Source organism: Marmota monax, unplaced genomic scaffold (assembly GCF_021218885.2).
Source record: "Marmota monax isolate L192 unplaced genomic scaffold, Marmota_monax_Labrador192_F-V1.1 WCK01_AAM20220418_F8-fsc00300, whole genome shotgun sequence".
NCBI classification, from domain to species: domain Eukaryota; kingdom Metazoa; phylum Chordata; class Mammalia; order Rodentia; family Sciuridae; genus Marmota; species Marmota monax.
This window is the reverse complement of record NW_026691968.1, coordinates 976,681-993,545: the sequence shown is the minus strand read 5'-3', so window position 1 is coordinate 993,545 and position 16,865 is coordinate 976,681. Positions and strand designations below refer to the sequence as shown.

Below are 16,865 nucleotides of genomic sequence, written 5' to 3'. Positions count from 1 at the left end.
AACCCCATAGTTTAGGAGTCAATCGCTTAGGCCAAGTTCATTTACCATCATCATCTGTGCTTGTCCTTTAGTTCAGTAGTTAGGAAAGACAGTACATTTTCTATTATCATTTAAATGTCCCACAGCTGCATCATGGCAATCCAGCCAGGATCAATTAGGTCAAAGGTGCTAAAACATTAAATTTAGCTTGTGCCTCCAAATTTTCTCTCCCATTTATAATCTTCTAACTTTTGCTTAAGTACCACATAGTTGTTTTTTGGTTATTTTGTCCATAATCTCTTATTATCTGTTGATGTGTTGGCTTAATAGATCACTCCATCATATTGGAAGAGGAATTTTAAAGTCTTGCTTTGCATTTGCTGTTAGCTTCCCTGAAATATACTAAAAATGGCAGCAATAAGAATTGCTTTCTTTAAATGTTTCAAGTTCTTGAAAATATTTACATTTTTTTACATATTGCTCACACAGGGATATCTAGGTCTGAACAATAAATGTAAATGTTCAAGATGTCAACAAAGTCAAGCATCCTAAACTTAAAAATCTAAAACCTTTTGAGAACTAAATGATTCTCAAAAAAATTTCAGATTTTGAGCTGGGGTTGTGGCTCAGTGGTAGAGTGTTTGCTTGGCATGTGTGCGGGAATGGGATCGATTCTCAGCACCACATATAAATAAAGATGAATTGACAACTAAGTATATTATTAAAAAAAATTCAGATTTTGTAGCATTTTGGATTTGGGGACTAAGGATGCTCAACCAGTAGTTTATGAAATACTCCAAAATCAGAAACACTTCTGGTACAAAGCATTTCAGATAAGGGATACTCAAATAGCATATCCACAGGTTTTGGGAACTAACTGCCACATCCACACTTTGGCTCTGCCTCTTATTGTTATCACCATGAGCAAGTTCAACTTTTCTCAATTATATAATACTGAGAACAGTTTTTATCTCACTGTTATTATGAATATGAAAATATATACAAATGAAAAGTGTTTGATCAATTGTAGTTGTACAAAATAAATGTCCCCATTTCTCTTAATGTCTTCCCTCTAATTAAAGAACAACAACATTACTCACAAAAATTTAATATATTTGAGAATCTTCATAGTGAGAATATATACAAGACAAAAACCAGGAAAAGTACACAAGCAGAAAATTGTACCACAGGAAAGGAAAATCAGTACATAATGGCAAAATATTCAACCCCATGTTATTGTTAAAATGCTAGCTAAAATAGCAATCAGGTACCATTTTATAATTGTTTAATCAGAAATATTAAAATAAATAATACTGACTAATTTTGCTGGTATACTTTTTGGTGATAGTGAGAATGGATACTGCTATTTTGGTCAACAGATTAGAATACTTTTGTGAAAGGAAACAAACTCTAGGTCTGTTACCTGTGATACTGGACCTTCTGTAACTCAGTATTTATAGCTTCATCTCCTTTCCCTTCCACAGTAGACAGAACTCTCTCCAGATCAAATCCTTTCCAATCTGTCCCCAAATATCAATTATTTGGATATTATTAAAACATCTGAGATATGTATAGAGAATGAAGAATGAGCAATGTTAAATCCGGGGTCAGGAAATATGAGCCTATTATCAGGGAAAGGATGATAATAACTAAAGAATTAAGGCTCAAGTATCAGGAAAGGATATGGCCCCAAATAATTCATCCACAATAAAATTAGATCACATCAAAACATTAGGATTCATAGTAGAGACACTGTTTTGGCATTGTACAAAGACATAATAAAAAAATATAGATAGTAGTCTTATAGTGTGTAATAACTTTCTTTTTCCAATTCTAAAGGAATTTACCCTCACCTCTTTGAAATGGAAAGCAAAAGGCACCAAGAATTATGATAATCATCAAGCACTTGAGAGAGAGTAGGAGAGATAGATCTATTTATTCATAGTTATCAGACTCAAGAGAAAGATCAATTTGATTTAGTCCACTGGATCTTAAACTCTCATTCACCAACAGGTCCTTGATTAGAATATTAAAGAGTGCCAATAATCTTTGAAAATACATTGGGAGACTGCACATAAACCCACAGAAAGCACCATACAACACACCTCTTTCCAAACTCCATTTAAATACTCATAAAGCTTAAAAAAAAAAATAAAAAACCTACTTATGATTGCAGAAACCAATTATTGTACATACAAAAACATGATATTTCAACATCATTAAAATGGGAAATCTTTCAAGATCTGTCTCCTATCCCCGGATCTGGCCTTGTGTCCATAAGAGACTATCCTCAAATAGCTTGGTGCATGCATAATAGCTTTGTGTTCCTTTTGTTGTTCAGCTACTTGCTTTACAATTTTTCCTTACCTAAATGATTTTTATCAGCAATAGAAAATACACTAATACTGCTTTAGTAATTAAACTAATTAAAAGCTGACTGTCAGCTATATTTATCCTGTAATTTAACTTCATCTTTTTCTTTATATTTTTGCTTTTACATATAGAATTTACTACCAACTAGGTATTCTCAGGCTCCCTAATACAAACATATTAAAAAAACTTGCACTAAGAACAAGCATTTGTTGATAGATATAAAATCACAACCACACTAATTGGACCAGAGTTATGTTAATTGTGAAAAAGAGAAATCTGCTCATTTATAAGTGATAATAAAAAGGAAGAAAAAATATGAGTTAAGTAACAAAATAACATTATATAAACAAATTATATCCCAAGTTCTTAAAAGATTATGTTTGAAAAACAGGTCAAGGTGCAGGTTTGCATTTTAAACTTCCATCATATGCTCATTTGGGTCCTTTTGCTTTGGATTTTGTTTCCTTGGGAATCCTTCCATTTTGACTTTGAGTAAATCTGGCTACTGTAGAAACACCATCCACAAACTTGGTTTTGAAAAGAACATTTGCATTGTTGAACATACCTTCTTTTAGGGACACTACAATGAACTTAAGGGAAAAAGAAAAAAAAAAAAACAGCATTAAAAAATTATTGTAATATTCCTGAAAGAGTTCATCCCAATACTTGACTCCAAGAAAATGCATGCCCTTACATGCCAAGAAAAAAATTTCGATATTAGACTAGTTTCCACATTTGATTTTAGAAGTCTCAATGTTACCCTGAGTACTTCGCTGCTCAATTTTACTACTTCCTGATGGTTGACAGCTTGTTGCTGCTTTTGTTCTGCTCCTAGATCTGCCTTAGTAAAATTTTATTATATACATTTTAATAATAACAAGGCTACAAGTTTCCACAGCCCCATCTCTAACCCAAATGTAAACTGTATATAATTAAGAAAAGACACCAGTTTTATGTCCCAAAAATGCCACCATAAATAATGTATGACAAACAATGATAAATGAAGCCCCCAGAGTTGTACAATGCATAATTTATGCAACTGTATTTGGAAGACACAGTTCCTATAGCAATAGTATAATAAAAATAAACTATTCGGGGCTGGGGATGTGGCTCAAGCGGCAGCGCACTTGCCTGGCATGCGTGCGGCCCGGGTTCGATCCTCAGCACCATATACAAACAAAGATGTTGTGTGTGCTGAAAACTAAAAAAATAAATATTAAAATTCTCTCTCTCTTTAAAAAAATAAAAAATAAAAAAATAAACTATTCTTAGCTTCAAGGGACTTTTCTTCAGATTTCAGGCAGAAAAAAAAAAAAACAAAGTTACCCCACTGAACACCACACAATTTTCTGATTTTTCTGTTAAGGGTATACTAAGAGTTCTGTTCAGATTGTGTATTCTATGTCAGCTAGAAACAGATAATAATTACATCAAGAATCAATTCTAAATTCCTTTATGCTACAATCAACAATTTTAATGTCTGGTTCTTTCTTTATAGAGACCCCAAAACTTTTTTCCTTCCATGACCATTGAACTCAAGCTTATTTAAACAGACATATAATACTTTCAGTACCCTTCAAACTTAAACATCTCACTAACATTGGATACTTACTAAAGAATTTAGAAAACCAAATACTCAAACTATTATCGAGACATTTTTTTTTTTTTCCTGGTTGTTACCTGAGAATGCGTGAAATGAGTACGGAGCATCTGTCCAATATTCTGGGTATGAGAAAGGTCCAAGGCTGCATCTACCTCATCCAAGATATAAATTGGAGCGGGTTTGAAGAGGAGCATAGACAATATTAATGATAAAGCCACTAAAGACCTAAGAGAAGATTGGTAGAAGAAAAGACATAAACATTTGACCACTTTTTAGCAAAAAAGAAAGAAATCTGCAATCTAGTAATAGTAATATAGATTTATCTGAAAAGTCATACAAAAAAAATCTTTAACATTCAAATGCAACATTTTTTATTTCTTTTTAAATTTTTTTTCACTCAAATTCGTTACATATGACAGCAGAATACATTACAATTCATATTACACATACAGAGCATGGTTGTGTACAAAGTATATTCACACCATACATGTCTTCATACATGTACTTAGGGTAATGATGTCCATCTCATTCCACCGTCTTTTTTACTCCCTTTCCCCCTTCCTTCCCCTCCCTCTCCTTTCCCCTGTCTAGAGTTCCTCTAATCCTCCCATACAGGAGGTTTTAATTATTTGACTGTTTGCAGGCAGAAAGTCAGATAAAACAAACTAAATTTCTATCAGTATGCTGATCTTCTGAGTCACTGTTAAGTTCAGAGAAACTTCCTTCAATTCCACATTTCATCTTTTCCCCAATATCTTCATTACTTTATGTAGACAGAAGGCTCCATCTAATATCACTTTCCTTTTGCCCGAGAATTTCTGATAAGCATTAGCATAGTTTGTTGTACCAAATTATTTCAGCTTTTGTCTGAAAAAGTATTTAAATTGTCTTCAGTGTGAAGAATTTTTCTTTTATTATAATTATATAGGTTGGCATTTTCTTTCAGCACTTCATAGATGTTCTAAATTTCTGTTTTGCATAGTTTTAGAAATCTAAAATCATTGTATCCTTATCTTTATTATTCACAAATAATATGTCTTCTCCACTGGCTGCTTATAAATTTTTCTCCTAATCATCAGTTTTCAGCAACTTTATATATGCTTTGCTGTGCCACTGTGTGTATGGCTCTGTGTTCACAGATGTGTGGCTTTCAGAATTTATCACATATGGAAGCCTTGGGGCCTTAATTTCTTCAAATATATATATATATCACACACACACACACGTCTTCATTTTTTTTAGAATTTCAGTTATATGTACATCAGGCATCTCTCCACAGGATATTGTTTTTTCCCTTTTGATTTGTTTATCTTTTTACAGTGCAAAGGATCAAATCTAGGGCCTTGGCTATGCCAGGCAAACACTCTATTACTGAGTCATATCCTAGCCCTTTCTTTCAGTTTTTTAAAATTTCTTAGTTAGGTTGAATAAATTCTATTGTTATGCCTTCAGGTTTGCTTATCTTTCTTTTACAGTGTCTAATCTGCTGTTAATCCCATGCAGTGAATTTTTCATTTCAGGTATGTTTGTATACACAGATATTTAACTTGATTCCTTTTAATAGCTTCTTTCTGTTTCTCAAGAACATAAGAAAAAAATAATAATCTAACTTGTCTCATAGTTACATACTTTCTGTCATTCCTGGGTCTGTTTCTACTGATGATTTTTCTCTAGGTTAGCATCACATTTCCTTGATTTTCAAGGAAACCTTGAGGTTGAATAGTGAGTTAATTTTATCGTCTTCCTATAAATGAGAACTGGACTTTGTTCTGACAAACAATTAAATAACATGCAGATCCGATTGATCCTTTCAAGGTCGTTGTCAAGTTTCTTAGGGTCTGTCTATAGTGGCCTTCGTTTCAGGGACAGTCTAGACTTAATGCTAAGGTGTATTCTCTTGGACTTCCCAAAATTCTAATTGATATCTCCTCAATTTAGTAAGAATACTGAGCTCTACTGGGTTCCCCTCCTTGCTTCTGATACCTAGAAACTGCCACCAAGGAGAAAGTCAGGGTAAGCACAAGGCTCAGTACTGCAGCTTCCTCTTTCATGTTTCATAGTCCTTAACTATTTATTCATTTTTCCCATGTTTGAAAAGTTGTTTTTCATACGTTATTTAGTTTTCTAGTTGCCTATTCTTTCTTCTCCTTTACTGCCTACTAATTTAATCAATCAGTCCAACCAAATTAATAATCTCATGTTAAGCTTCTTAAGTTCTCTATATAAAGGTAGTTAAGCAAATCAAAATTCAAATACAATTAGAAGGTAATGAAATAAAGGATTACAATAAAATAAAGAGAATGGGCTATTATAATATTGTAAAGGGTTACTCACCTCTGACCACCACTAAGCTCAGTTAGGTTTTCTTTCCAAGTATTTCCTAAAGCAACCTTGAACTCGAGACCATCCAAAACAGTTTGTCCCTCTGGTGGTGCAAGCATAGCATTTGCACCAGGCAAAAGAGTAGAAAAAATAGACCCAAAGTCTTTGTTTACCTGGATTAAAAAAGTCATATTAAAACATCAGAATGCTTTCTAAGAAGGATTAATTACTTGTATATGTACATGATATTCATCAGGTCCATTTTGTTATATGTTATTTTAATTTAGAGGTTGGCTAACTATCTCATGTGACATCTGCCCATGTCCATTCATTTAGAAACTGTCTATGGTTGTTAGCACTATGGCAGAGACTGGCTAGCCCATAACGACAGAAATATCTGGACCTGAACTAAAACAATTTACTAAGACATACCCTAACTTTCAGGGAGGAAATTAGAGGCTACATTTCTACTTCTATTCCAAAGTTTTCATGCTTTTATAGAACATATTAAAAGAATCCTCAAGAAAAACACAATTATTTCACATGGGGGAAAAATACAAAAGTTGGAGAAGCAAACACACAACAAAAAAATATTCCCTTGTAAATTTTTTCCTCCTGTTGATTAACAGGGTAAGATGGGTCAAGGGTCACCAACTAAATACCTATGTAAAGCAAGATGAGGTCTTGGAGAAAAGAAGAAATAAAACTGAAGGACCAGATTAGTTGAAGATGTTAAAGGATTCTTTTCTATATCCCTCATCTAATAATCAAAAAGGATGGGTGTGATGGGCCAGGAATGGCACTGTATTCCAAAAGAAAAAAAAGATGAGAAAGCTACTTGGTATTCCCCTATCTTGCTACAGTAAGATACTATATACATTGATTTCCAGTTTCATTCCATTATGATCAGATAAAATGCATGGTATTATCTCCACCCCTTTATATTTACTGAGGGCTGCCCTATGGCATAATATATGGTCTATTTTTGAGAAGGATCCATGTGCTACAGAGAAAAAAGTATATCCACTTGATGATATATTCTATATCTGTCAGTTAAGTCTAGGTTATTGATTGTGATATTGAGTTCTATAGTTTCTTTATTCAACTTTTGCTTGGAGGATCAGTCCAATGGGGAGAGAGGTGTGTTGAAGTCACCCATAATTATTGTGTTGTGGTCTATTTGATTCTTGAACTTGAGGAGAGTTTGTTTTATGAACGTCGCAGCACCCTTATTTGGTGCATAAATATTGATAATTGTTATGTCTTATTGGTGAATGGTTCCTTTTAACAGTATATAATGTCCTTCCTTATCCCTTTTGTTTAACTTAGTCTTGAAGTCGATTTTATTCGATGAGGATGGCCACCCCTGCTTGCTTGCTTACGAGGACCGTGTGCGTGGTATATTTTTCCCCCCAAATTGACAAAACTAAAAGTTGGTTCTTCGAAAAAATAAATAAGATCGACAGACCCTTAGCCATGCTAACGAAGAGAAGAAGAGAGAGAACTCAAATTACTAACATACAGGATGAAAAAGGCAATATCACAACAGATGCTACAGAAATACACAAGACAATTAGAAATTATTTTGAAAACCTATATTTCAATAAAATAGAAGATAGTGAAGACATCGATAAATTTCTTAAGTCATAGGATTTGCCCAGACTGAGTCACAAGGATACACACAATTTGAACAGACCAATATCAATGGATAAAATAGAAGAAGCAATCAAAAGACTACCAAACAAGAAAAGCCCAGGACCGGATGGGTATACAGCGGAGATTTACAAAACCTTTAAAGAAGAATTAATACCAATACTTTTCAAGTTATTTCAGGAAATAGAAAAAGAGGGAGTTCTTCCAAATTCATTCTATGAGGCCAACATCACCCTGATTCTGAAACCAGACAAAGACACCTCAAAGAAAGAAAACTACAGACCAATATCTCTAATGAACCTAGATGCAAAAATCCTCAATAAAATTCTGGCGAATCGGATACAAAAACACATCAAAAAAATTGTGCACCATGATCGTGTAGGATTCATCCCTGAGATGCAAGGATGGTTCAATATACGGAAATCAATAAATGTTATTCACCATATCAATAGACTTAAAGATAAGAACCATATGATCATCTCGATAGACGCAGAAAAAGCATTCGACAAAGTACAGCATCCCTTTATGTTCAAAACATTAGAAAAACTAGGGATAACAGGAACTTACCTCAACATTGTAAAAGCTGTCTACGCTAAGCCTCAGGCTAGCATCATTCTGAATGGAGAAAAATTGAAGGCATGCCCTCTAAAATCTGGAACAAGACAGGGATGCCCTCTATCACCACTTCTATTCAATATAGTTCTCGAAACACTGGCCAGAGCAATTAGACAGACAAAAGAAATTAAAGGCATGAAAATAGGAAAAGAAGAACTTAAATTATCACTATTTGAGGGAGGCCTGATTCTATACCTAGAAGACCCAAAAGGGTCTACAAAGAAACTACTAGAACTAATAAATGAATTCAGCAAAGCGGCAGGATATAAAATCAACATGCATAAATCAAAGGCATTTTTGTATATCGGCGACAAAACTTCTGAAATGGAAATGAGGAAAAACACCCCATTCACAATATCCTCAAAAAAAATAAAATACTTGGGAATCAACCTAACAAAAGAGGTAAAAGATTTATACAATGAAAACTACAGAACCCTAAAGAGAGAAATAGAAGAAGATCTTAGAGGATGGAAAATATACCCTGTTCATGGATAGGCAGAACTAACATCATCAAAATGGTGATATTACCAAAAGTTCTCTATAGGTTTAATGCAATGCCAATCAAAATCCCAACGGCATTTCTTGTAGAAATAGAGAAAGCAATCATGAAATTCATATGGAAAAATAAAAGACCCAGAATAGCAAAGGCAACTCTAAGCAGGAAGTGTGAATCAGGCGGTATAGCGATACCAGATTTCAAACTATACTAAAGAGCAATAGTAACAAAAACAGCATGGTACTGGTACCAAAACAGGCAGGTGGACCAATGGTACAGAATAGAGGACACAGAGACCAATCCACAAAATTACAACTATCTTATATTTGATAAAGGGGCTAAAAGCATGCAATGAAGAAAGGATAGCATCTTCAACAAATGGTGCTGGGAAAACTGGAAATCCATATGCAACAAAATGAAACTGCATCCCTTTCTCTCGCCATGCACAAAAGTTAACTCAAAATGGATCAAAGAGCTTGACATCAAATCAGAGACTCTGCGCCTGATAGAAGAAAAAGTTGGCTCCGATCTACATATTGTGGGGTTGGGATCCAAATTCCATAATAGGACACCCACAGCACAAGAGTTAATAACAAGAATCAACAAATGGGACTTACTTAAACTAAAAAGTTTTTTCTCAGCAAGAAAAACAGTAAGAGAGGTAAATAGGGAGCCTACATCCTGGGAACAAATTTTTACTCCTCACACTTCAGATAGAGCCCTAATATCCAGAGTATACAAAGAACTCAAAAAATTAAACAATAAGATAACAAATAACCCAATCAACAAATGGGCCAAGGACCTGAACAGACACTTCTCAGAGGAGGACATACAATCAATCAACAAGTACATGAAAAAATGCTCACCATCTCTAGCAGTCAGATAAATGCAAATCAAAACCACCCTAAGATACCATCTCACTCCAGTAAAATTGGCAGCCATTATGACGTCAAACAACAAGTGCTGGCGAGGATGTGGGGAGAAGGGAACACTTGTACATTGCTGGTGGGACTGCAAATTGGTGCGGCCAATTTGGAAAGCAGTATGGAGATTTCTTGGAAAGCTGGGAATGGAACCACCATTTGACCCAGCTATTCCCCTTCTTGGACTATTCTCTAAAGACCTTAAAAGGGCGTACTATAGGGATACTGCTACAACGATGTTTATAGCAGCACAATTCACAATAGCTAGACTGTGGAACCAACCTAGATGCCCTTCAATAGATGAATGGATAAAAAAAATGTGGCATTTATACACAATGGAGTATTGCTCTGCACTAAAAAATGATAAAATCATGGAATTTGCAGGGAAATGGATGGCACTAGAGCAGATTATGCTAAGTGAAGCTAGCCAATCCCTAAAAAACAAATGCCAAATGTCATCTTTGTTATAAGGAGAGCAACTAAGGACAGAATAGGGAGGAAGAGCATGAGAAGATGATCACCATTAAATAGGGACGAGAGGAGAGAAGGGAAATTGCATGGTAAAGGAAGGAGACCCTCATTGTTATACAAAATTACATATAAGAGGAAGTGAGGAGAGGGGAAAAAACAAACAAGAGAGAGAAATGAATTACAGTAGATGGGGTAGAGAGAGAAGATGGGAGGGGAGGGGGATAGTAGAGGATAGGAAGGGCAGCAGAATACAACAGACACTAGTATGGCAGTATGTAAAAAAGTGGATGTGTAACCGATGTGAATCTGCAATATGTATACGGGGTAAAAATAGTTGTTCAAAACATTACACAGCTCTTGACATATCATATTTCATACATTTGATTCAAGCAGATTATGAACTCCTAATAATAATAAAAAAAAAGATATACCCTTCAAAAAAAAATATAAAAAAGATACTATATACAGGAATTTAGGGACAGAATTCTAGTTTGTAACAGGAAAATTTTGTGCATACACACCTAATCAATGATTTGGGAATTTGGCCACCTGTCTTCAAAGACGTGACTTAATAACTTAAAGCATATTTGAGGGTATACATACATACAAACCCATATTCCCCTCCAGCAAAAATAAATCTTCAGAATTTGACAGTCATGTTCTCCAGGGAGATCTCCAAATTCAACTATACGTACACAAAATTGAAATGTAAATATAATTAGGAAGTCTCTTGGTGACAAGCAGCACTTCTGAATACAGCCTTAACTAAGGAACAACATCTAAAGAGTAACTGTTCATCTAAGTAACATCCTACACAGTAGAAGTTGATAGTAGAAAGAGGCCACTTTTGAAACAGGCAGCTGCCCTTACCAAACCTGCAAACCAGTCAGATTACCCAACATCCTTCAGTCCCAGGAAAAAGATGCACAGGATGCCACCCAGATTCCCTATAAAGTCAGCCATGCAGCCAATGGACACTGAAGGGTCCCCCATCTGGACCCACCAGTATGAGCTACTGAAAAGTGTCCTATTTGCTGTTGGGCATACTGTACTTCACCAACCTATGCCCACCTCATTGATCCTCAGAAAATGACAGGTGCCACATCTCTGCTGCTGTACCAGCTGTGCCTTGACTAAAACTGCCCACCAGAGCAACCCTAAACATCCTGCAGAAACTGATGCTTATACCTACGGCAGGACACACTGTGCCCAGTCACCAGAAAAATCTATCTTACCTAGATGGGTTGCATCCCAGTTGTGAATGCAATCCCACAACCCCTGTAGCTTAGGTTACTGGACACCGACAGACAACACTTACACTGACTTCAACTGAAGAAAGTACACAAACAACAGACCAAGACAGTCATGTGAAACCAAATTCAATACACCCTATCCTACTGACTTCCTAGAAACATTGCTAGGATAAAGTCTGACACTGTGAAATCCGCCCAATAAACTGGTATAGGCAATTAATTGATCCACCAGATGCACAAATATCAATGTACAGACACAGAAAGCATATAAAAGCATAAGCTAACATGATGGCCTCAAAGGAACATAATAACTGTCCAGCAATGGATCCAAAAGAAAAGGAAATCCAAGAACTAGCTGAAAAAGGCTTCAAAATGATTTTTAAGAAAATTTAATGAGATACTACAGAATACAGACAATACAACAAAATTAGGAAGATAATTCATTAAACAAATAGAAAATTTCAGTAAAAAGATCATAAAAGAAGCATAAAATAAACCTCGGAGAACTCAATAAACACAACATATAGTGTAGAGTATAAAAAGCAGGCTAGACCAAGCAGAAGAAAAAATTTCTGAGCTTAAAGACTAGTAAGACAAAAAAGAAGAAACTTTATGAGATTTATGGGACACCATTAAGTGAGCAACCATTCACTGTATAGGTGTTCCCATAGGAAAAAAGAAAGGAAAAGACACTGAAAACCTGCTTAACAGAATAGCTGCTGAAACATTCCAAGACAGGGACATCCAAAACCAGTAAGCTCAAAAGACTAATAATAGATTTCACCAGAATAGGTCCTCTTAAAAGCATAAGATAAAGAGAGAACTCTAAAACCAGTAAGAGGAAAAAATCAAGTCATTGAATGAAGAGCAGATTTCTCTGTTGAAAAAAAAAAAACCTTATACACCTGAAGAGAATGAGATGATTTATTCAAAGTCCTGAAAGAAAAATTTGTCAACCAAGGACATTATACCCAACAAAGCTACTCAACAGAAATGAAGGTTATAATAGATATAATACTTTTCGAGACAAAACAGAGGAAATTCATCACCAAATCAGACCTACAAGAAATGCTTTAGAGTTCGACACTGGAAGTGAAAGAATGGGAAGTACAATCATGAAAACACAAAATTTTAAAACTTAACAGAGTAGATAATGTGATTAAAAAAACAAAAACAAAAATCTTACCAAACAGAAAACCACCGAACCACAAAGATGAACAATAAATTAACAGAGGATATACAAATGAACATAAAAATATTAACAGGAGTATAATGTCATTTATCAATAATACCTTGAATTTTTAAATGAATTTTCCCAATTAAAATACTGACTGGCTGATGGATTAAAAAACAAAAACAAAACTAGACCCAATAATATGATGCCTTGAAGAAACTTACTTCACCAGTAAAGATACACAGATTGAAAATAGAGGGAAGGAAAAGGATATACCATACAAATCAAAACAAAAAGTAAGTGGGAATAGGTATACTTCTAACAGAAAACATAGACTTCAAATCAAAAACTGTAAAGAGAGACAAGGTTACTATATAATGACAAGGGAATCAATTTCACATGAGGAAATAACAATTGTAAATATACAAGCACTCCACACTGGAGCACCCAATTATATAAGGCAACACTTATTGACTGGATCTAAAACAGAGACTAATAATAGATGGGGACTTCCACACTGTACTTTCATCAATGTACCAATCATCCAGACCAAAAAAAAAAATCAACAAAGAAACATCAGAGTTAAATCATACCATAGACTGATTGAACCTAACAGAGAGTTATAGAAATTTCATCCAATAACTGCAGAAAACATATTCTTTTCATCATTATAAAGAACATTCTCCAGGACAGACCATATGTTAGGTCACAAAACAAGTCTTAGCATGCTGTGATTTTTGGATTTGTTATCTTCTCTAACCATATACAATAAAACTAGAAATCAATGACTGGGGAAACTTTAGAAATAGTACAAATACAAATGAAAGCATTTCATGAATGACTAATGGGTCAATGAAGAAATTTACACAGGAAGTACCTACATCAAAACCAAACAAATACAAATTCCAACAACATAACAATGTGCTGTAAGGAACCAGAAATGCAAGAACAAACAAAACCCCAAATTAGTATAGGAAAAAAATAACAAAGATGGCAGCTTCTAAAAATAAAAAAGAAACTAAAAAAAAAAAAACCAAAAAAACAAAAATCAATAAACCAAATTGATAAACTTTTAGGTAGAAATCAACCAAGGTATGTATTGATGAATAAATGGAATATTAATTCAGCCATTAAAAAGGAATAAAATTCTGTCATCTAAGGAATAGGAGGACATATGTTAAGTGAAATAGGCCCAGAAAGACAAATACAGTTCTGGCTTTTATATGAAAGCTAAATCTGATCTCAGAGAAGGAAAGACTAGAATAGTGGTTACTAGAAACCTAGAAGGATATGGGTAAGGAGGGATGAAGAGAAGATTGTTAATAGGTATAAGGAGTACAGCAGGATGGAATTAATTCTAATGTTCTATGTACAGCAGGATAACTATGACTGACAGCAATTATTTTAAAATTGCTAGTATATAGGATTTTGAATGTTCCAACAAAAAGAAATATTAAATGTCAGAGGTAATGGATATGTCAATTACCTGGGGTCTGATCACTACATATTGTAATTATGTCAACTGAAAATATATTTTTAAAAAAACTGCTGTGGAAACGTTTAAGAACTAATATTTGACTTTTGTTAGTCTGAACAAGAGAAGCTGAAGATGGTAGAATTGGAAACATCATTGGAAAAGGGTTTCTGGTTTCAATAAGCAGAGCTTCGACCATGTGAAATAGATATTGACTATTTCTAGTTTCAAGCAGAAGCTGAGTGGAGTACAACAGAAATTGAATAGCATCCAAGGTTTCCTCCATGTGTTAAAAGCCTACAGACACCTAAGTAGTAAAGAAAATGAATAGAATCTCCTTCAAAAGTAATGCTGTCCTGGTAAATGAGGATACTAGTAAGAAATAGAGAAAGCTAGAAAATCAGGATTTAATAGTGCTTAAGAACCATAGTACACGACTTGATGGAGTGACAAAAACAGTCAAGTTCAAAAAGATAAAATGCATTTAAAGTCTATTAAGTTTAAATTAAGGCGTAAGCATAGGCCTCATTTAAACATAATTAGTCATATCAAATTCCTCTTAGAATATATACCCAATGTTGACCCTTGACTCATACAGAATGAAAGAAAGCATTTTAGGGCTCAAATACCTTTTGCCAAGCAATATTTAGAGCTTGGTTTTTCTTTTGGTCAAGGTCTTCTATAGTTGCAAGGATTTTGGATTTGTCATTTTCTACAATTCTCTTCTTCTTCATCAAGTCATTATACTGTGAGATTAAAAAGCATAATTTTTAAGCATATTTGGTAAATACAAAGTTTCCTCCATATTCTGAAATTCACTCAGGAATAAGAGGTTTCATTATTTTAAATATAATACATACAATCCTATTTACCAAAAGGTACAATGTACTAAGAATTATAATGCAAAACAAATTATGAGTAAAGTAAATATATCACCCAAATGTTTATAGTAAAATTCAATTATTAGAAGTGAGAATTTTTAGGAATATTTCTCAAAATATTTTAACCATTAGTATTATATTATCTTCCTAGCAATCAAAGCAAAAAGGAAAATGTGTCATATGTAAACTCAAGTAAATGTTCTGAATAAAAAGGAAAAGTCTTAGAAATAACATAAGTAAAATTTTAATTCTTCACAATAATAGAATTTGGCTATTATTTATCTCTGACTTCAAAGCATCAGACTCTTCCCCAGAGTCTAGCCTTGTTTATCTTTTTTTTTCAGCTTCTTGAACATGATAAACTTATTCTCTTCATTGTTTTTGTTTTTTTGCTAGAATGCTCTTTCCTGTATCTACATTATGGGTGCCTGGACTTTTAATTCAAACATCATCTCTTCCCTTGAGGGAGGCTGCAGTGGAATAGTTACATCCTGAACAGCCTTAAAACATTCTAAAATGCTTCCTAACCCATTTTTCCTCTAAGCTGCACATTTCAAGAAAACTCCATATTCTCTGTTAGTAACTCCAGCCAGTCTTGTTCTTTCTCACTGTCCCAGTCCTTACTGGCCAACCTCCTCTTTGTATTTTTATATCTTTTTTTTTTTTTTGCATATGTCCATGTAATTTCTTACATGAACAGACCAAGAAACCACAAGAAAAAAAAAAAAAAAGCCATCTGCTGATCAACAAGAGAGTCTTCATCTCTGATAAGGAGAAAAGACCTGATGAATTCTTACAAAAAAAAAAGGACTAGGTATCATTGTTTTCAAAAAGTATGTAAATTCTACAATAGTGTGCAGCTCATATTTAGATAAAATATTTCCTTCCACAAATATGCCACACTTTTAAAGCTATAATGTAGAAAAATGAAAACCAGCATTTTATAGAGAAGATCACAGCACCTGCACTATTATCCTGTTTGGTATGTAAAATAACAGATTGCTTGTATACAGAAATGTCACTAATATATTTTTTAAAGACTTATAACAAAATTTCTTAGGAGTAACCAAGCTCATACACACTATCACTTCTGCAGATCTCTCAATTTACTTTAATATAAAATTTAAACAGAATTTTGTAGAATTAAGGAAAGTATGAGACATTAACACAAAATTTCTAAGATTGCCTCTTCCTACGGTGTCCCAAAGAGTGGGGACTGTGGTTCCCACAGGGTTTTTCTCGTGGCAAGACTTTCCAAGTTCATTACTAGGAGACATTAAAATTCCCTTTCTAGAGTTTTATCAGGGTAGGAGAAATGGATAACTATTAAGTAATCAAGAGCATTATGACCTAGAAGATGCTGCTCAATTTAGAGAGTAGTAAAATAGTGGTTATGCCAGAACTAAGGAATTAATGGGATCTATAAGTGTTTTTTACTTACATGTTTACAGCAAAGAGCAAAAAACAATGGAAATATCATGCAAGGTACAGCAGAACAGAAAAACAACTGGTAAAAAAATAAAGTCATCAGAAATGAAGAAAAGGGGGAAAAAGGGAAATAAAAAACAAAGTACCTAGGGCATTAAGCAAAAGTTGGATGAAATAATTTCATAGAGGTCATACAGAGCCCATCAATGCTACTTCATTC

The 16,865-nt window shown here is 34.1% G+C and overlaps 1 protein-coding gene across 2 annotated transcripts in view; it reads right to left on the bottom strand.

Moving 5' to 3' along the window:
• Positions 1-1,071: 1,071 nt before the first annotated feature.
• The window catches only part of Smc2 (structural maintenance of chromosomes 2), a 52,479-nt gene continuing 36,685 nt past the window's right edge, over positions 1,072-16,865 (bottom strand). For both annotated transcript variants that reach the window (XM_046446415.2, XM_046446411.2), the window contains exons 22-25: positions 14,966-15,082; positions 6,290-6,450; positions 4,033-4,180; positions 1,072-2,942 (exon numbers count right to left, since the gene is read on the bottom strand). In XM_046446415.2, coding sequence (XP_046302371.1) covers positions 2,784-2,942; positions 4,033-4,180; positions 6,290-6,450; positions 14,966-15,082 — 585 coding nt within the window. In that variant the 3' untranslated portion in view covers positions 1,072-2,783. The remainder of the gene's footprint in view (positions 2,943-4,032; positions 4,181-6,289; positions 6,451-14,965; positions 15,083-16,865) is intronic.